Source organism: Varroa jacobsoni, unplaced genomic scaffold (assembly GCF_002532875.2).
Source record: "Varroa jacobsoni isolate VJ856 unplaced genomic scaffold, vjacob_1.0 scaffold_1453, whole genome shotgun sequence".
Classification (NCBI taxonomy): Eukaryota; Metazoa; Arthropoda; class Arachnida; order Mesostigmata; family Varroidae; genus Varroa; species Varroa jacobsoni.
The window spans coordinates 360-20,764 of NW_019214355.1; the positions used below are offsets into that span (position 1 = coordinate 360).

Here is a 20,405-nt window from a genome sequence, read left to right on the forward strand (position 1 = left end):
AGAGGCCTAGTTGTGCTCCTGCTGTTTCTTGTCTGCCACCTAGCTCGGCCAAGCGAAGAGGGCCGGTTTGGTGGGTGGACGATCGGAGGGTGCCGCTCGACGCAGGGTCGGTTTAGGCGGGCGGATACGCCATAAACGTGGTGGTGGTAACGGCGGCGGCCATGATGGCAACCGGGTAGTGGTACGGCTGAGAGACGGATGAAGTCGAAGCTCAACTGGCGAGAGAACACGAGAAAACGAAGCGTAGACGGGTGTGGAAAAGAAGGAGAAATAGAAAGGGCAATGAACAAGGGAATGAGCGAGGGGGCGAAAAAGGGAGAGAGAGGAGGCGAGTTACGAGAAGAAAAGCGTGAGGGCAAACAAGAAGGCGAGTCTTAGAACTCGAACCCTGAAGAAAAAGAAGAAAGGCAAGCGGCGATGACGGCGGCGTGGTGGTAGTGGCCTAGACACCGGCCGAGAGACTGGCCAACGAACGGCCGGAACACGAACTCCTTGAGGGAGTGGCCTCACGCGAAGGAAAGAGCAACGCAAAGAGAAACCGACCGACTGACCGGCCGACCAAACAAGCAGTCTGTGAGCTAGCAAGCAGGCCCACTACTAGTAGTTGTACTACTTGGAGATTGTGGCTGGCAAGACCAGACGGCAGCGGGCCGCAGGCGACAACCAAGTAAGCGGGCTGTAGTCGGGACCCTGCCATCGAGGTGGCTCAGTGTTCAGTGGCTGAACGCGGGAATCCTAAGGGAAACAGAGGGAGGGTCGAGAAAGAATGAAGGAGTCTTTCGCCAGCCCAGAGGACAACGGCAGGGTGCCAGCATTTACTCCACTCAGCCACTGCTAAAGCATCACTGCCACTAGCACCCCTAGCAGCCACACGGGTTTACGCGACTCGCCGGTCACACATATACCCACTACATTCAGTGTGTACGCGACACACGAGACGCCTTGCCCCACAATCTAAAAGGACTGCATGGAACTCTCCTGAGAGCTTAAAGATTGACCTCGGGGCAGTGGTCGAGTTCGGACAGTTGTTCGGCTCTCTACCTCTCTCCCTCCCTTTCTCTTTCTCTCTCTCGCTCTCTTTATGTATATATATATATATATATATATATATATATATATATACGAGGTACAGATAGGCGAGGACGGTCCGACCGGGAGGATAGTGAGTAGCGGTCCGGAAAACGGCATCAATAGGAACAACCAACCAACGGCTGGGAGATTTGCAAAGACACAGAAGACGAAATGTGGTGGTGCTATGTTAGGGAGGCTGGGGGTAGGAGCAGGGGGTTAAGGGAACTAACAGACACAGATAGGGCCGGAGAAGAAGGAAGAAGATGTTGGCGGGATAGGAAAAGAGGACCGGGTACCCTACAACTACTGATGCTGCCGGGGTCGGTTGGCTGTCTGTTTCACTGTGTCTTTGGCACTACTATCGTTGTTGTCGAGCCGAACTACCATCTGACCCTGCTCGACCAAGCACCCTCCTAGCTGGCCGGCGAGATGACAAATGAGATTTACTTGACAGAAAACGAAGAGAACTAAACTCGGGGAAGGAAAAAGGGAGAGGGATACGATAGGGCGCCGAGAGGAAGCCGGACCCGTAGAAACGTGTAGGCTACAGAGTGGAGTTCGAGAGTGATTTAGCTAACCGCCTGTTAGCCGCCTATCGAGTGATAGGACCCATTACAGGGCGGGACCCCACTAGGATGCGTTGCGCAGGTGGCGTCTCGCGCCTCGGGAGTAGCGGGGTTCACTGAGGAGGGTGGAAGAACGCAGGCAAGTAGGAAATTGGTTGGAGGGAGATTAAGGTGGGTGTAACAGTGACCGCCAGAGAAATCAGTTTCTGTCGATCGGCTAGGCTAATCAACAAACCCATGCTTTCAGGTATCTAACGGCAATGGGAAGGACCATGACGACTCAGATGAAGATGCGAATGCGCGGAAAGAAGATAGGAGCGGGAACAGAAGGGACATGATCAAACGACACAGGGCAAACGGTGATTTCTGCCGAATTTACAATAATGTCCTCGTATGTATGCGAGCGTAGCTGGAGAAGTTGCTGTGTGGGTGTAACCTGTTTGAAGCGAATAAATCCACTCCTGTTTCGAAAAGAAGTTCGACACAGGCGGGCGGTCGACCTAGGCTGGGAACGTGCTTGTCCGCAGCGGCTGTCTATCAGAAGATATTCGTTTATCGCCCTATAAGCAGGAATAGTCCTCACAAAAAAAAAAATAATTATAGCTTTTCTATTTGAGTATTATCTAATAATACGTACATATAGGTAGATTGTTTATGTTCATAATTCACGTAAAATAACATTGTTGCATAAATTATTAGCACTTAATTCCAGTAGCCGATCATATAGTTATTGTAGAGCTGAAGGAGCCTCGTATGTATAATGCAACCAGATGCGCCTCAGGTGTACCAGCATCATAATCAGAAAACTCATTATCGAATTCCCCGAAACATCTACATATATAAAGCCGCAACTGCCATGATCCCCTACCATGCCGGTTCTGTTTCGACAAAACAGGAAGTAGCTTCACCTTCGTGTTTCCTATAAGCTTGCCTCAGTCTTTTTTTTTCGATATAAAACGCTCTTGTCCACGGCAATCAATGCCAATGAACGTGCAAGTTAAGATTGTTGTAGCCCCTGCTGCTCGAGTTGTTGTCGTTGTCGTCGCAGATGCTATGGCTTATTAGAAACGAAGCCGAACGAAGGCGCTGTACGGGATGCTGTGAAAGAAGGATCGAAGCTGTTGAGCCTTTGGCCAATCTCCTTAACGGCTCGAAGGGCAGGCGGCAAAATTTTTCCTGCGTCGAGCCGGGCGCAGAAACGAACTCAACAAGGATTATATCAGCAGGCAGAGAATCACGACCGAAGTGGCAGCCAGGCAAGGCGCGAAATGAGTGATTTCGAGAGCGAAAGCGAAAGCGAGGGTAAAACAGAGTAACAGGGAACCGAAGTGAGACAGGCCGGTAAGATGAAAAGTAAGCAACGCTTAAACCGCATTGAGTGTGATAGTTGTGCGCAGAGGACTCGCTCGATTGAGTAGGTGGGCAGGGTTTGCTTCAGGCGCTAGAATCGATTAGTCGACGTGGCTAGATTATTAGCACAGAACAGTTAAAAGAAGGAAAAGGTGAGACCTTTTCCGGCTTTTCTCTGAAGGTAGTCCTCTGTTACACTACTGATCACACAGCACACCCTTACGGTCCTAGCTTGCTAGCTTTATAGCTGGCAGCAGGATAGTACTAGATACTGTCGAACTGATGGGTTCGTCGCTGTTGTTCTTCATTGCTTGTTCCATCGTTGTTTGAACTGTTCATAGCTCGGTCGATTGCTGGCGCTTTTTCTGTCTGTTCACCAACTCGATAGTGAGAGTCCACACAGACAATCCTAGTCACTTACCATTTTGCCAGTAGCGCGCAGTTGCATCTCGGACTCGGTACCAGCCGTCGCTGACGCTGCCACCTCTGCTATCTACCGGTATCGTGCATTCAGTGTTAAATCGCACCCGGTAGTTGGCTCACGGCTAGGAGGCTATCGTGTTTATTACTGCTTCTGCCGGGAGCGTTACCGTACAGGAGTAGCGGAATCAATGGCAATCCAAAGCTTGCTAGCACCAAAAAAAAAACAGAGAACGACGGATTAGACCGGATGGTCGACGATGGCGGCGATAAAGGATGAAAAAAACGCTAATGTCTTTCGCCAAGAACGACAGCGGCAACACGACCGCGGGGAGTGTGAAACTTTCCGATGATGTGCTAAACACTACTTCCGCATTAGTGAACGCTCAGTGAGGCGGGCCTGTATCGGTAACATGAGTCGGAAGTTATGTTGAATAGCCGATAAAGGAACTAGATCGCGTAGACTCAGCAGGATCGCCAACTCGACCCGACAAATGTACCAACACGTACGGTGTGTGTATGAGTATAAGTCGATCTGGACCGATTCGACGATGGCTGGTCGATAGCGAAACGACTGACGTTGCCGCTGCAATAAAAACGACATTAGCAGTTGAAGCGAAGGCAAAAGGAAAAATGGAGCCGGTCACTGCCCGTATTCGAACTAAAAAAACAACTTCTAATGCGATAAAGAGCGCAAATATAAACACCGAAGTACATCGACCTGAATAGTGGCGCTAGCTGTACGCAAGGGCCGTAAAACATTGCAGTACGTTACGCATCCGACACGCAGGGAAATGTCACCGTTATAAATATTCATCAGTAAGAGATGTCGCTGTAGGGGAACAAATGCTTAAGGCTGTTAGCGAAACACCGAAGGAGATATTCAAAAATAACAATCACGTATGTCAGAGACACCGACGCTTTTCATCGTAGCAGCAAGCCGTTAGGAAACGTCAAGAGGTGTCACGATGATAGGTGTCACTTCGGTCTGCGGGACCTCGAGAAAAGCCATGTGCGACACATAGATACGCCTAGCATGTCAGTTTCTAAAACGATTCAATAGGAAAAGATATGAACACCAAATCAAACGATGAAGATTTTAATAATAGACATCACGCAGTATAACAGCAGATTGTCGGATTTACGTGTGTGTTCCGTTCTAGATCAAACGGTTGCTCAGAATCGGCGCTAACCGTTAAAATAGAGAGGGTCGAATTTGTCACAAAGTAACGCACGCTAGATGACGAAATGTATGTACCTTTGACAGATTCGAGTTGACTGATTCGATTCCCCGACGATTTGGCGGATTTTCTCACCGGCATTTCACAAAGCCTTTCACCGTATACTATCATCACTGCAAGCAGCTCTCAACGGTCTATAGAGTTGTTTTTTATACTTCAGCTCATTCTGTCCACTTGTCTCGCGAAAATATCGGTGAATAGTGCCATATTAGTTTGGCCATCGAAGCTTGCCAGCATGTGTGCCAAGGGCAGCGGTGTTACCGGTACGCTTAACATAAATAGGAGTCCCTATTATACGTTTCGTATTATACCCTAATGAAACTGTCGGGTTAACAACAGCTGCTGCGAAATGACTAACATCGGAAGTGAGTGCTTACAAAGCTGTGCAAAGCGAGCGCATGCCGCGTAAACGATAGAAACGACATCGGTTCTATAGAAATTACGTCGTACCTTTTCGTGCAAGCACATGTGGTCATTTTGGTAGATGATGTACAAGATTGATATCTAGCTATAGTTGACTATGTTGAAGTTAGTATTAGTGGATAATCTTGAATTGCCACTCTGATCCTAAATCAAAGTAACATATGGTGCCATAGGACACAGTTAAACAAGGTGTGTATGCCGCCAGACATAGTTGTCTAATGAGCAGGTAAGTTATCGCTATGGCGCATCTTTCAAGCGTCTAAACCAATGCTTTACGTATTCATTACGCTGAGTATTGCTCCAAATGGCTGGAGTTCCCATTACGGAACGAAGTGTGCCTATGTCCTGTATTCTATCACCGGAAGAGATACCTAACCTTCCAAAATACCTATGGAAAAACGACACACCGACAGTGTATTCACATGTTTAAGGAACCTTGTTTTTAATAACTTTGTACAAGTCGATAAAATTAAGGAATGATTAGTATCGTTGCTGTCGCTTTTTTTGGGTATGCCTGAATGGGTGTACTACGGCGTATTTCAGTATCACACTGGCTCATGTACGCAACCACACAACTACACACAGATCGCGCATCCAAACGATCCTTCACGATTACCATTTTTTCGTGTTTTTTTTTGGTTTTTCGTTCGTTCGTTCATGTCGTCATTCTTTGGTGGTAAGGCAGATACTCGTCAGAGTTGCTTCGTCTCTTTACTAGATTCGTACATGTATGATTTCGACTCATCCTTATTTGATTCGTGGCTTTTTCTTACGACAATCACGACCGTACCAGCGACCCACACAGATAGTTAGCCACATGGCCAGCTCTCTCGTTTCAACTCTGCTCTTTGTTTATTTCTTCTTTCTCTCGTCGGTCGACATCGACAGCTGTCTGTTACATAGGTCATTGTATAGTATTCGCCGGGATCGATGGTTTCCTCTGTTTTTTTTTTTTTTTTCGTCTATTATCGATTCTGTTAAATACCATTATCATTATTATCATCATCACCACCTTTCCATGTCAACAATTTTCTGTATCTCGCTTTTTGCTTAACGTCCTATTGAAACCATCTACTCTCTATTCTCAAGTGTCTCTCTGTTTTTTTTTTATCGAATAACGTTCGTCACAATATGTTGTGTTGAACACACGTGTTGAAACTGATCATCGATGGCCCAGACTCACCTCGGGCCGACTGATACCGTGACCTCAAAAGCCATTTTCCGCCTGTGAATAGCTGTGCACTTGTTCGAGCGTACGTGTCGGCTGTATTTATGAGAGGAAAAAAAAAGCTCCGGTTAATTTGGCAGTAAGAGAACTCTCGACAACAACAATAACGGTAGATAATGTTGTTTCGCAACGCCTCTAGTAATGTATTTTGTTCTTCGCTATTGTCTCATTATTTATCTCAACAAAATCAATCAGACGTGGATCAGACAATAATGGTCAGTGCTTTAGGTGTTTAACAATATACTGTTGCCTACCGTCTCGAATGATACATCTGCCTCTGCCTGAGTCTAGCTATAATAGGTAATAACATATTTGCATTTCTACCTAAACCCTCTGCGGGCCGTTAGCATGTTTACTGCTTGTACACATACTCTTCGAGTCACGGTTCGTGTGTGTTTTTTCACACATAATTTCTTCATCTCGTTGTAGGTATGCATGTATATAAGTAGTTATGTCCATATATATATATATATGTTTATATAGCTAATACGACAATCGCAGTGTCTCGCTCACTAGCCGATATTCCTGGCAGCGGTCTTGTCCTGAAGCGCTGTCGAGAAAGAAGGGGCATCGCGCCTCATTTACAATAGGGAGTTACAGCCTTAGCGTGGAAGATCATCCCGGGGCCCCCGACTCGAGCAATCGTTATTATTATTATTATTAGTAGTAGTAGTAGTAGTAGTATTACTAGCTCGAAAACATGATTTTCAGTCAGCACTTTTATTTACCATGGTTTGCAGTCTGGCGGCTAGGGTCAGTAGGCTTGGCTTGGTACATTTGTTATCTCGTCTTTATTCATAGTACATAATGCATGCATCCGTTCCATCTGATCTATTACATTAGATTCCGAGATCATAATTCTAGACAGAGCTCATGCGCACAGAGTTTCTCTGCCTGGTTTGCACTCGGGTCCGTACTCCATTTGCGCCCTGTTACTATCTTCATACGCCGACCTATTTCGATATCCCTTTGCTTTACAATGGCTGTTTTTGCCTTGCTATTTATTAATCTACTCTATTCATATCTATCTATATTCATATATTTATATAAAGATATACCATCTTACTATAACACCGATGTGTACGTTGCCTCTATATATTTTCATTTTCTCTCTCGCTGTTAGGAATACGTTCATTTTTCTATTCTGCTTCAGGATCATCGCCATCGTCCGAGCCGCTTACATTGTACACGGCCTGTTCTAGGATTCAGTCGTCCAGGTTGATGTTTAAAGCTGAATACACAGGAAAGGTAAAGAAGACATAAAGTAGTGGGTTTTCTTGGAACCTTGTATTTTAATGGGAAGCCTTGGAGGAGGCAAAGGGGGAGTCCGTCAACTACGGCCGGCTGTTCTCTGTCGAGAAGGTCGAGGAGGAGGTGCCGATCGTCGTTATGAAAAGCCATCACTCTGAGTGAAGGGAGTGTACAAGGACTTAGGACTGCTGGGGAACGGTTTCAGGAAATTGTGAAGAACACGATGTACGTCGTGTTCGACCGGATAAAGTCACATGCACGGCACAGGGTGGAATGGGGTGGCCTATATAACCTGGGCGTATGTATACGCACATCTATATGTCTATCTTATTGCTGTCTGTGTTATTTGTGCTTTACGAAAGCGGTCTTTGGCCCAGAAGGCAGTCGAACGGTGGAATGAAACAGGAGACCTACGAGCGTGGGCAAGCGGAAAACGGTCTTTCATGCCGAGCCTTCCATGAATCTTGAGCGGCCGTCGCCGCCACAGCCACAAGATGTTTGTCAACCCTACAAATACCAGTTGTTGGCGGTAAGGGAATAAAGTACGTGGGCGATTCGCATTGCGGTAAGTGCCGACGCGAAGGCGCAGAAACGCAGTATGGGGCAACGCCGTAGTCATGACTATCTAGGGAACGACCACAGCAACTCCAAAGAACGTGCGCAAACCCTCGGGGCAAAATAAACCCATCGAGGGGCCAAGAAATTTTCCGCTAGCCGAGGGTACCCGGTCAACTGAATCCTCCGCGTTCCATTGATAGGTAATAGTTTATACCATGGCTGAAGTGATTAAAAGCTATAGACCCAGATTTTTCTACACGATCTCACACGAGAACTACTGCGTTATTTCTAGCCTTGTTCGCCGAAGCGTCTCACGAAAGTATCGATCTTTTCTTTATGGCATAAATAAACGGTGGATATTTGATAACTGTATGACAAGTTCGTTATCAATAGCATTGATTCTTTACAACTTTGTGCGCCGCTTTTTTTCTCTCAAGTTAGGTAGAATATGGCGCTCATAGACAAAAATGAGAATCGGCTACCTTACGCAAGACCAACTTTCCCATTATCGCACTGAGATCACACGCGCAATTTTGAGCTACGTGCAGACATAATGGGTTTTCCCAAAACAAAACTACTTATTTACACCTAACGCAAGTGTAACTTTGGCTGCAATATAAATTATTTAGCTACGACACGTACAAATATCGGATGAAGAAGCATATAAAAGCAAAGCAGCCCGAAACGAGTCATCACAACGTAACAGTGGATGTGAGTTTTGTACCATGTCGATACTATCATACACAACCAAGAGTAGTTAAACACGTGCTGTCCGATGCTATTGCCGCTGTCGCCGTCCAAACTATTCGAATTTTATGGCGAGTCAATGGGTTGCAAGAATGCCACAGGCTGATTATGTCGCTAGACCCAGCTGAAAATAGACGTGATCGACTGGCAGCGACATGGGGCAGCGGCCCTGTGACCTACTGGGTCTGTTGATGTGAATAATTTTCGAACAGTAACCATTCACACATAGGCTTATCTGGTGGGTCGTCCCATGTGGCTTTGACAAGCAAATCACCCAGCGTTCAGCTTTCTTTGCGACGCATTACGTACCGCAACGTCCGCTAATTCCAAACTCCAACAAAAGCCTAATTCGCAGGTATGCACACATGTGTGTGCTTTCACTGTTATTATCCGAGCAACACGACTTTCTATTCACTGAATTGCTATTTCCTAAAGCAGGTCGGCCACCAACTCAGCTTGTTTACCCGTGATGCCAAGCCGTTCAGAAAGCGCCCACCGAGCACCGAAGGACATTTTCACGCTATGATTCCTATACGCCACTGAGTGCTAACTATCACTCGTCGACAACATTACAATAAGTGAAATTGGCTTCGCCCTTACTGCACAAGTCAACCGTACACAAAGGCTCGGCCGCCGTCCGTGCATTAAGGGTACTATTACCCTATGTAATCGGCAGCACTCAGCGTCGAGTAAGCGACCTCGTGTAAGTGGGACTGTGACGCAGGGTGAACGATGGTTACTCCCGGGTTTTCGAATGGGGTCATGAAGGACTGGGGAGGCGAGGGAACGGGGGCTACATGATCATTTACGCGGCCCTTCTCTGAAAGCTTGTACGCAAAAACCTCACGTACGGCCGCTGAAAGCAGATCAAGGCAGGTACTTAGGTGGGCTCGGGGGGAAGGAACCGGCACGGAATAATGCAAAATGGGATCGAGAAATGACTTAAATGACGCGGACTACACCCCCCAAATCGTGGTTTGTGGCTATCAAAACCATAAGATCAACTAACTCCAACAATGCCCATCAACGTGATTGCGATGATGTCTATCAGGGCACATAATTAAAACCGAATGACTACGTTGTAAATAACAATAAGGAGACGGTTTAGAGTCAGATACGTTTTCGAAATAATATGTTTTCTCCCTGCTGTACTGTGATGCTTCCCTTGCAATTAAATTACACGATAATACGAAGACAGGCAGTTTAGTGGGTTTCTCTTAATAAGAAGACCAAAATACATTCAAATTTGCATCCGGAAACGTATTCCTACATAGTCAGCTTCAACGACAATTGACGAACGCCCAACGGACGTGGGCTAAGCATTGTGCCAAGATTAGTTGACCTCCACAATGATCCTAACCTTTTCATGTAACAGTGGGGATCAGGCTGCTGGGAAACGCCTATTGATTGGCGTTGATGGTTACGGTTGCTTCAAGGACGTTCAGTTGTATGGAGAGAGGCCGTTCGAGAAAAACGAGCAGAATTCCTAAGAAGCCATGCTTCTAACTTCTGGGACAGCTCGGCTGTTTTGCCTAGGTAGCTGTCCTTCGCATTTGTCAAAAGGCGTCGCCCAGTTTGGGACAAAGTTCAAACGTAACTCGTTATTGGCTCAGGCGCAATAGCTGGTGCCTTCTGTCATTCATCCATAACGATCGGGATCTTGAAACGTAGATGAACCACTGATTCGCCAGCACTTTGTGCTTTCGACAAAAGCCTCACTTGTATTTGAATTTCCCCGTTCCCCAGGTATGCAACGCCGAAAACAGAATTGCTTTAAGCGCCGTGGGTTCTCATCTCTACTCAAATGCACTCAACGAGATATGGGGCCTAGCTGTCAGAATTACCCAACGTTCGTGTAGAGCTACACGCGCTAGAGTGTTACTATTGGTACTAATGATGATGTACACCCATGGCACAAGGCTATGCAAACAAACTGGTGTTAACTGGAGCTATATGGTTGGTAGTTATCGAAGAGTCTCATCTTCATCGCACATGATGTATTTACCTCGCGTTCGGTTAGTATGCATTGTTATTGTTGCTAAATGATGCCCACTTTTCTGCTGACAAGATCAGATTCTGCTTGCTAGTGCGACATTTCCTCACCGACAATTGCGACGTACTATTTACCTTGATACGGTGGCATCTGGACCAGGCCCCTATCCCTTCGTTTCCACGCTTCCTCTTACACGGACCCTATTCTAAGTTAAGTTGGCTTATTTATCATCATGCGTTTTCCCTCCCAGAACAGTGGACGACTATGCGGCATAAAGTTGGATTGAATAGAGAAATTTATTTATTATTGATTTTACTGAGTTGTTAATCTACAATGTACACGAGCGATAATTTACAAATATTGAGAATAGGAGCATAACGCTGGCCCCGGCTGACGCTGCTTTGTCCATCCTACACTGCACCACATAATAATAATCAGCATCAGCATTATTATAATCATAATAATTATTTCGTCGTCGTCGTCGTCATCGAGACTCTGCGAAAGCTCCTATTTATGTATAGCTGCAGCTGGGGTGAGATGACGCAACGACTGGTCTGTGTGGGGCTGCTATACGCAGCTGCCCGTTCGTGTTCAAGCTGATGATCCTAGACTCTGTTTCTCTCTGTTATACGCTTGGCTTTTTCCTGCTGCGAGATTTTGGTCGGCTAGCTACTCGGCCGTTGATCGTGATCAAACTACACTGGGCATACACAGTACGAGGTACCCTTTTAGATAGTTGTAGTAATAGTACTGCTGGTGCTGGTAATAGTAATTGAAGAGCAGAACAGAATTAAATTACGCGGAGAGGAGTCCCTGTCAAGAAACGGATGATAGCGACTTCTGTCTTCTCTCTCTTCTCTTTCGCGCTTTCTCCTCCCTCTGTATGCTTCACTGACTTCTTGTCGTTGTTTTTAATCGGCGTCTCTCGCAATCTTTTCTCTCGGTCCGACCTCTTCCTCTTATCGTTGGTCTAATAGATGACCTCGTAGACGGTCGCCTTCTTGTCACCAGACCCGGTGACGATGTACTTGTCATCGGAGGAGATATCGCAGGACAACACCGATGACGACTCCTTCGACTGGAAGATTGACGCGCCGTACGGTGTTCGCCACGCGTTCAGAAGGTTGTCCTTGCCTGTCGACACGAACCATTTACCGCAGTAGGCGAACTTTAGGGAGAGAACACAGCTTTCATGTAGATGCAGTTGGTATTTATCAGGTTTGCTGCAGTGTAACACTTCGACATTACTGCTCTCCATGCCCACCGCTAGCCATTCGCCTGTTGGACAGTAGCCTAATGAGAAGATCTGCGAACTGAAGTCGTGCTGCTGAAGTTGCCGGCCCTCACGTAGATCCCATGAGCGGACCGTGTTGTCGAGCCCGCCTGTCCATAGCTTGGTGCCGTCGCTTGAAATATCAATACAGCTGGCGCCATCGGTGTGACCTTGGAACTGTCGCACCAAAGTTTGATTGTGCAGGTCCCATACAGCGATGTTACCATCACTGCAGCAGCTGAAGCAGACCTTCGAGTCGGGGCTGATAGCCAGCGCGTAGCATGCGGGTGCTGACGATGTCAGTTCGGCTTTTATCCTCGGTGTTGGCTGCAGGATGACAAACAAACAGGGAAGCGGATGACGAAAGCGGTATGGAACATCATGAAAGAAAAACAAAAACAGTAAAAACTGAGCTAGTCAGCACCCACACAAAGCTCAGCTAACTATTTTTTTTTTACTGAAAGTATCTGCAGATCTATCGATTGCGTTCAAATACCTACTGATACTAGTCGACAGCGTGAGATAAAATAGGTAGACAGACACGCATTAACTAAACAAGCCATGGTGACAGTTCTTAGGCTCAAATTATCGAATGAGGTTATAAGAGCCCGATCTTAAAGTCTAAGCAGACGCAACCTATAGTTAGATACTATATATGTTAAGAGTCGGATATCGCTCGTTTGAGTCCCGCAGCTGGGCATATGTTTTTGCAAGTTCTAAATCTATAACCCGCTATAATCAAACATTTATATTTTCTAAATATAGATCGATTTGACAATGATTTATCATGATACAAATGTATAGCATTGCACTTCGCTCCTGTTTTCCAGTCAAATACGTACCGGTGCGAGATCCCAAATCGAGATAGTAGACGCTTCGCCTCCAACAATCAGCGTCCTGCCATCCGGTAGTAGTTTGCACGAGCGGATGTAGTTGTCACGCTGGAGGCAGTCCAACTGTGACACTGGCGACTTGTTGCCGGGCTGCGAGATGTCCCATACCTTGACGCAGCCTTTACCCCCGGTGTAGACATACTTTGTCGGGTTGGAGATGGTTACTGCGCAGACAACTTCGCCGTGAGCCAACGTGTTGATCTGACGAGCGTGTCGAGGAATTCCGGCGCCTAGCAGGGCATCCGGCGGAAACGGTACAGGCTGCATCTGGCCCTCGGACGACACGTGGAACGAGTATGCGGGCTTACCGCCACTCGGCATGCCGAAACCGGCTCCTCTCATTGAGGGGTGCGGGTCGTAGCCCACAAGCCCCCTGGGGTACGAGTTCAGCGCTGGAGACAGATTATTATGTAGCATACCTGCAGTAACAATAACCACAACAACAACAACAATAACAATAATAAATTCATGAAGAAAAATAAACATGAGGGATGCAGTCATTTTAAAAAAAAGCCAAATTATTGGCCTTACTCGCTTTGTCAATCACCATAATCCTTATATTCTGCTTATACGTATCTACGGTACATATCCGGTGCTCACCTTGCGGGTATGCGGACAGGTCTGCAGGCAGTCCATGTGAGCCGGGGGGCGCCCCTCCGTGTAGAGGATACGGGTAAGGGGGACCAAGAGATGCTGGGCCCTTTGGAGGGCCTGCTAGGGCAGGCTTGGCGATGCCACTGGAGCCGGCTGGGCCCGGAGTTCCCGGACCGCCACCTAACAACCACATTAGCGAAGAACCAAAAAACAATTCCAACACTATCAGCTAAGCCGCTACAAAAGTTCATTGTTACACTAAGCGCATATTGTCACCAAACGGTGTTGAAGCTTCTGCATACTAATTGTAGTGCGCTGATAGTTCAAACACATGATAGTAATTCTAATACAGTACAATACCCAACTCTCCTGCATGCGACGCTTGATACAGAAAACGACCGATCGATGCATCATAACGTCAAACTAATTATTATTATCCGTATGCACGCAAGATTTTAGGCGAACTCAACTACTTCGTTACGTCGTCTCCTGCCAGCATAGTCTACGCTCTGCAGGCATGTACTTTATCTGTACACAATAGCCGTCTTCTCCCATACAGCCATTTGTATTTAGCAATTGCTAGTAAGCCCGTCAATGCACCAAATTTGTCAATACACACACCATCATCCTATATCTGCATACGTGGTAGATCTGCTGCGAATGCGAAAGCAAAAATTATGCACGAGGGTCCGAACAGGCATTAAACCGGTTTAAGAGACGAACCGGTCTGCATCGATGCTTGAAAAGATGTCTTCTTTCTGTACTACGTACCATTGCTCTGTTGCTGTGAGTTAGGGGTGGCCGGCTTGGGCGTGGAGCTCTTCTCCCCGTTGGTCATAGGTGCGGCGGCGGCGGCAGCGGAGCCCGAGGCGCCCGCCTGTCCGTCCTTATGCCCCCCCTGGGCGCTTCCCTTGGGCGTCGACGAATTAGACGAATGAGGCGAGTGCGAATGCTCCTTCTTAATCACTTTGTCCGCCGTACCGTTCTCTCGCGGGGAACTAGCGTTGCCTGGAGGATCCAACACGACGAGGTAGTTCGCAACAAGCATACGACGAAAAGTCGACACCAAGCAATAAATGAAGGCCAGCGGACGGTGTAAACCAGAATGTAATAGAAAAGCGGCGTGATAAGTAGACGAGAACAACGTAGTGATGGCAGCGAAATGTTCCGAAAAGCAAATCGAAGACAAACAATGAAGCGAAACAATCTTGTAAAAAAAAAAGTGTATCAGGTCATTGAACACTTTCAATTAGCTTAGATAGTCACCATTGACTTTTACGATTCAGTAAATGACCCGGTAGTGAGTTCTAAGGAGGTGAAAGGTAGAAAAATGTTTATCCGCTTAGGCGGACATCGGGATTACCGGACTATATACAGCCGTCTGTAGATCGTATTCGTGAAAAAATCGTAGGCACGAATAGAACTGAATGAGCAACGAGGGCACGGCAGTAGTTTTAGAAGAACACGCCGCACTGCCACTGGACAGGGATATAATGGGAAAAAGAAGACACCCTACCTGATTAACTAATGGTAGGCCTATTTTTGTTTAGAAATATTGGCTATCCTCGCTTTAATTCCATACTGTATACTACAACAATTGTTGGTACTACTGCTGTATATTATAGTGAGAGTATGTCGCTACTATTTCTCAGGGGATGATCTATGGGCCATTCTGCGTGAAGAGAATAAGAGTTCGTTACTCTGATGGCAGCCTACTTCGACAGGCCAAGTAGTAGGCCTATGATAATTACCGTTTCCATTAGCAGGTCCAACAGAGTCATCATTGGCGACGTCTACCACCAACTCCTGATCGCTCTTTTCCCCGTCGGAGTCTTTCTCCTCTTTCTTGCGTTTTTTCAGGTCGTTGTCTATGTCAGGTGTACGGGTGGATGAGCGGAACTTTTCACGCTCACCGGGCGAGATCGAGTTCCGCTATAATTAAAATAACCACAACATCAGCGTCATCATTCTCCCTAGAACAACAATCATAAGCATCATCGAAAGCCTAGCAAAGATCAATGGGCTTTACGTTAATAATAGCAATAATAGAACTCCTTGCCTGATAGAACAAAAACAAATTCAGCATACTGCTCTTTTTTGAATGATGATAAAAAAGAGAGCTCTAGAGTGCGACTGCTCACTAAAAACACGAACGAAAATTTGCCGCTGTATGAACCTTCACATTTTAAGCTGAGAAAAAATCAAATACAAGTTATTCTTCGACAAAAAGAAGCGAATACATACGCTGCTGACGTGCCGCTCTTCAGTGCTGTGCACGGACGAAGATCGTTTCTGTTCTTCGCGATCCTTCAGCACTTGAGCTGCGGCCGCCGCCGAGGACACCGCGGCGAGGTGCGCTCCAGGTGCTGCAGCAGCTCCAAGCGATGACAAAGCCAAGAGGCCGGCAGCAGTTGTAGGCGGTGGTGGCTGCAGGCCAGCAGCTGCCATTGCCGCCGCGTGTGGAATCATCGGTAGACTTGGGGCATGAGCATGGGCGGGCATTTGCTGTGCATGCATCTGTTGCTATGATTAGAAACCAGGACCGGATATCAAGAAGGGAACATCCATTAAATGTGTGTATGCATATATACAAGATATATATTACTTGTAAGACATCGATGTATAGACGAGATCCATGGTTGCTGTAGAACGACTCGGCTTATAGCAATAACAATAAAAACAGTTATCTTGACATAACACAAACACGTCTGTTTCTAAAATAGGAAAAATGCGATAATATTTAGAACGTTAGCTAAGTCGTTTACGTGTGTATGCACGCTCATAACGTCTACGTATAATAGTAGCATGGAAATACTCATGTACCCACGCGCGTATTTACGGGTGAGTGAATATTTTTGGTTCGGTACTACTGATGATCAATACGATCCTCTGTACTTATTCGTTTCAAGATGCGTTAATAACAACCAGCGGCGGAAAAGTAAACGATATCACTAGGTGATACACGTTTGGCCGTGCTATTATTTCTATTAGTTGACGACGCACCCCTGAGTCGCTTGCAAAGGGACCCGCGTTGGCCGGCCAGCACGCCGCCGTACGATTCCGCAAAACAAAAAGACTGTACCCGATCTATCAACGATCGTTGGTCTGTCTAGTGATGAGTAAGCAAACCTACAATTTTAAAGGCGGTCCTAACCGTATTTGCTGTCCTGGGGACATCGTATTCTAGGATTGCTAAGAGACTGTTACCTAGTCCGCTATCTAAGTTCATTGGCGGCTTAGGCAGCTGAGCGGGTAGCACCATTTGCTCTTTGTGCATCTCACATGTTCTACCAGTCTCATACGTCCTTTGACATTTATCTATTTCTTCATTTGTCCAATGGTCCGACGCCCGGCGCTTAGTACGTCCATCGTTTTCTACTGTTGCCCCTATCAAGGAATGGAGATAAGTAACGTTAGGGAGCGATGGCTGACGGAGTAACGGGATAGCTGTTGGGTTGAGACAGTAGCAGCCATTGTGTTTTTTATATCTGGCGCTCTACAACTTTTCTATCAGGTGCGTAAGCTATCGCTTGCCTCTATATTGTGTGCGTCACTGTTTGTCAGTGTTTTTTTACATATGCCAAAGCTCGTACAGTCGACATAGATCGTACCGGCACATTCTATATATTATAACAAATAGACAAGACGACTTAAGCGTACCGGGAGGCGCAGAGCCATCACCACTCAACAAAGTACCGCCGTAGATTTACTGTTCGTTAGACGTTAAACAGCGAGGGGTCATCTTCCTTTTTGATCGCTTAAGATAGGGCAGAAAGGTAGTAAGTTCTAATGTCTGGCGTAATTTCTGCTGCTTCTGCTACGACAAATTATGACATGTAGCCGTCTATCATACGTAGGTGCTGTTACGACGACTTCTAGTGTTGAATGGCTGTGAATAGTAAACAGCATTGGCGGTGCGACGTTGTTTTACCCCAATCATTGTTAATACGATAGTTGGTTTGGTAACGCAAGGTAAAAAACGATGTTGATCTAATTGGGTGTTTATGCGCCCGTACTCCAATTTAGCTTTTTATCAATTGTGTATCTTTTCCCCATTTCCAACAAGGATCCTGTGTATTAACTCAAATCATCTCGTCGAAATAACTACAGAAATGGCTGCAGTATGAGAAAGTTTCAAGATCTTCTTCAATATTAACGTATTGTTAATCTAATGTTATACATATGAGCTGTCGTATTTAGAAATTCATGCCTTGCTCCAGCCGCAGACCAAGCCTGTATCTGTTTTCACGTACGTTTCGACCTTTTTGTGAATGTAACTATTTGCCGCCATCGCGACACGTTCTTTCGGACGTGAACGAATTGAGGATATCGGCGCCTCTGTTTGCTAGCTTGCCTATAATGGCTAAAGTTACAGTAAGTGTCCCCCCTAGTTCATGAAGTCCCACGATCCTCTACGATCCTAAAAAAAACTGGCTTCTCATGACTGATAAAATGAACCTCTCGCTTCCAAGAAGGAGCATCAGTGAATCGATGTTGTAACAACGCATTAGTGAGAAAAACAGTGTATATTTGATAAACTCTGAGACGACTGCCGTGCTAATACGCGGTCGATACTTCATGCTACATACAGTGGCTACAAGAGCGGTACATGGTGATGAACGCTCTGACCGTTGTCAATAGCGAAGTTAGTCGAAAGCGACCCTCAAGCAACAGGCTGAAGTTGTCAGGAACGATTCCATTTAACGTGCGAGGACCACCGAGCAACACAAAGTGGTACTGATACGAGAACTTCTTGCACTGGCGAAAATTGTATAGGGATGCACACGTTTGTCGGAACGCTGATTTTACCGTTATATTGTAGTTTCAGTTGTCGACGATCCGTAAGTTAGCGATCGTGACCGACTTCGATCGTACGAGTAATCTCGATAACTTCAAAAGCGTTGACGAAATCGACAAATGGAACAACAACGATAAAATTGCCTTGGAGAACTGGAGAGAAAATGTAAGTTGACAGACCAATAGGCAACAAAGCGTTATCTATCAACAATAATTATGGTACATCATTCGATGAGCAATTCAAATGATAAAACTTTAAACGAACCACATAGCGCTCTGCTATCGGATCGCATATTGTCGCCTACATTCTCTATGCTGGCCTGCCCACCTAATGTTGAACAATTGTCAACCCGCTATTGAGACCATCCATGTCAACGGGTTAAAGTTGACCGTCTCTCATAGTCGATTTAAGTGTAGCCTAGAAGTTCAAAATTAAGCGCGCAGGAAACGCTGCGACCGAGACAGTTCGACAGAGAAGTAAGTATACGAACATCGTCTGTTGTAGAAAATCATTAGTATCGTACGAAAGTTCCTTTAAAATCAAAATTATCCACGCGGCCAAATTCGAGGTGGGCCTAATAGGACTGACTATACGATGACTATGCACGTGAATAGCATAAACCCAATGGCGTCGTGTTACTAGCCTATTTCTAGCATAAACAATCGTTGGTGAATCGGCCACAGGGACGGCTGACGCTGTCGCTCAATAATTTGCTGAGCGTAGCCGTAATTACTATTGCTACACACCAGACAGCCACCCTCGTAACCTTGCTTTGGGCTAGTGTCTCAAAATGTTGGGTTGCTGGTGGCCACCGCGGCCAGCTGTGAGAACGTGACAAAGCTCACATTGACAACATAATAATGCCGAAGCTGACGGGACGCGCGTCAACGATTTCCCTTTTCAGTCAATTATTGTAAAGTAGAGTAAAAAGCAAAGAAGACCGTTTCAAGAAAGAAATGAATAAATGGTTCTGGTAATTTATTTTGGTGTTTGACGACTTCACGATCTGTCATTCTGCACACCAGTAAGGTATAGGTGAATTGGTCTGGACAGCTCAGTTGAACGGTTGAATATGCCGTAGGCGACGGCGGGAACCGGATAAGAGGAAATCCCTACTTTAAGCTCGACGCTGACAGCGGTAAAACACAATACGAACGAGATCATCTCTTTCATATCATGGCTACTAGCTGGCTCCTAGCAAAACGAACGTCACTGACGTTCAATATCCATTGGATACGTGCAATACGCATACCTCTTGAGATAATATAATACAACACAATGTCCTTGAAGATTCGTTCAAAATGGTGGTTATATTAGCTAATAATATAACTTCATATATGTATTTCTGTTAAAGACATAGAAGAGGTCATGCTTACGTAAGCGCGGTTTTATAAATATGTTGTAAGAAACAGTGTTATGACAGGTACGCAATTCCACGCACTAGTATCATACATCGAGAATTAGCCTGTAAACACGATCCCGGTGTAAAAAGACGACATGCGCCAGGATTTAATTGTTCGCGACGACGAGATGGCCGAACGAGCGACTGCTACCGATCGGCTGAAGGCAACAACGACTACTTCGTCTCCACCAGTTTCACTAGCCAAGGACCATAGCCGACACTGCTCTTCTATTAGTGGCTTGCAACCAGCCGGAAATTCAGTAGACCACTGCATTAGATAAGCATCTGTACGTGCATCAGTGCGGCCATATGTGTTTTGTGTTTCTGTATGCACACAATTCATACATACACCCACACACACACACAGAGACACACAGACACACACACACACACACACACACACATACATACATATATACATATGTATGTATACATACATGCATACATGCACATATATATATGTATGTATACATACATGCATACATACATGCACATATACATATGTATGTATACATACATGCATACATACATACATACGTACATACATACATACATACATACATACATACATACATACATGCATACATGCATACATAC

The 20,405-nt window shown here is 45.9% G+C and overlaps 1 protein-coding gene and 1 long non-coding RNA gene across 6 annotated transcripts in view; one reads left to right on the top strand and one right to left on the bottom strand.

Moving 5' to 3' along the window:
• The first annotated feature begins 4,280 nt into the window (after positions 1 to 4,280).
• LOC111270187 (uncharacterized) lies at positions 4,281 to 13,061 on the top strand. 4 transcript variants are annotated; one of them, XR_002686194.2, is made up of 4 exons: positions 4,281 to 4,911; positions 7,453 to 7,547; positions 7,913 to 8,308; positions 12,952 to 13,061. It is a non-coding gene; the product is annotated as an uncharacterized LOC111270187 (long non-coding RNA). The 4 variants fall into 4 exon arrangements; XR_002686195.2 differs by lacking the exon at positions 4,281 to 4,911 and adding an exon at positions 4,923 to 5,297; XR_015314886.1 differs by lacking the exon at positions 4,281 to 4,911 and adding an exon at positions 4,923 to 5,260.
• The window catches only part of gro (TLE family member transcriptional corepressor groucho), a 60,630-nt gene continuing 51,345 nt past the window's right edge, over positions 11,121 to 20,405 (bottom strand). For both annotated transcript variants that reach the window (XM_022850255.1, XM_022850254.1), the window contains exons 6-11: positions 15,853 to 16,131; positions 15,360 to 15,540; positions 14,380 to 14,616; positions 13,615 to 13,788; positions 12,964 to 13,433; positions 11,121 to 12,448 (exon numbers count right to left, since the gene is read on the bottom strand). In XM_022850255.1, coding sequence (XP_022705990.1) covers positions 11,819 to 12,448; positions 12,964 to 13,433; positions 13,615 to 13,788; positions 14,380 to 14,616; positions 15,360 to 15,540; positions 15,853 to 16,131 — 1,971 coding nt within the window. In that variant the 3' untranslated portion in view covers positions 11,121 to 11,818. The remainder of the gene's footprint in view (positions 12,449 to 12,963; positions 13,434 to 13,614; positions 13,789 to 14,379; positions 14,617 to 15,359; positions 15,541 to 15,852; positions 16,132 to 20,405) is intronic.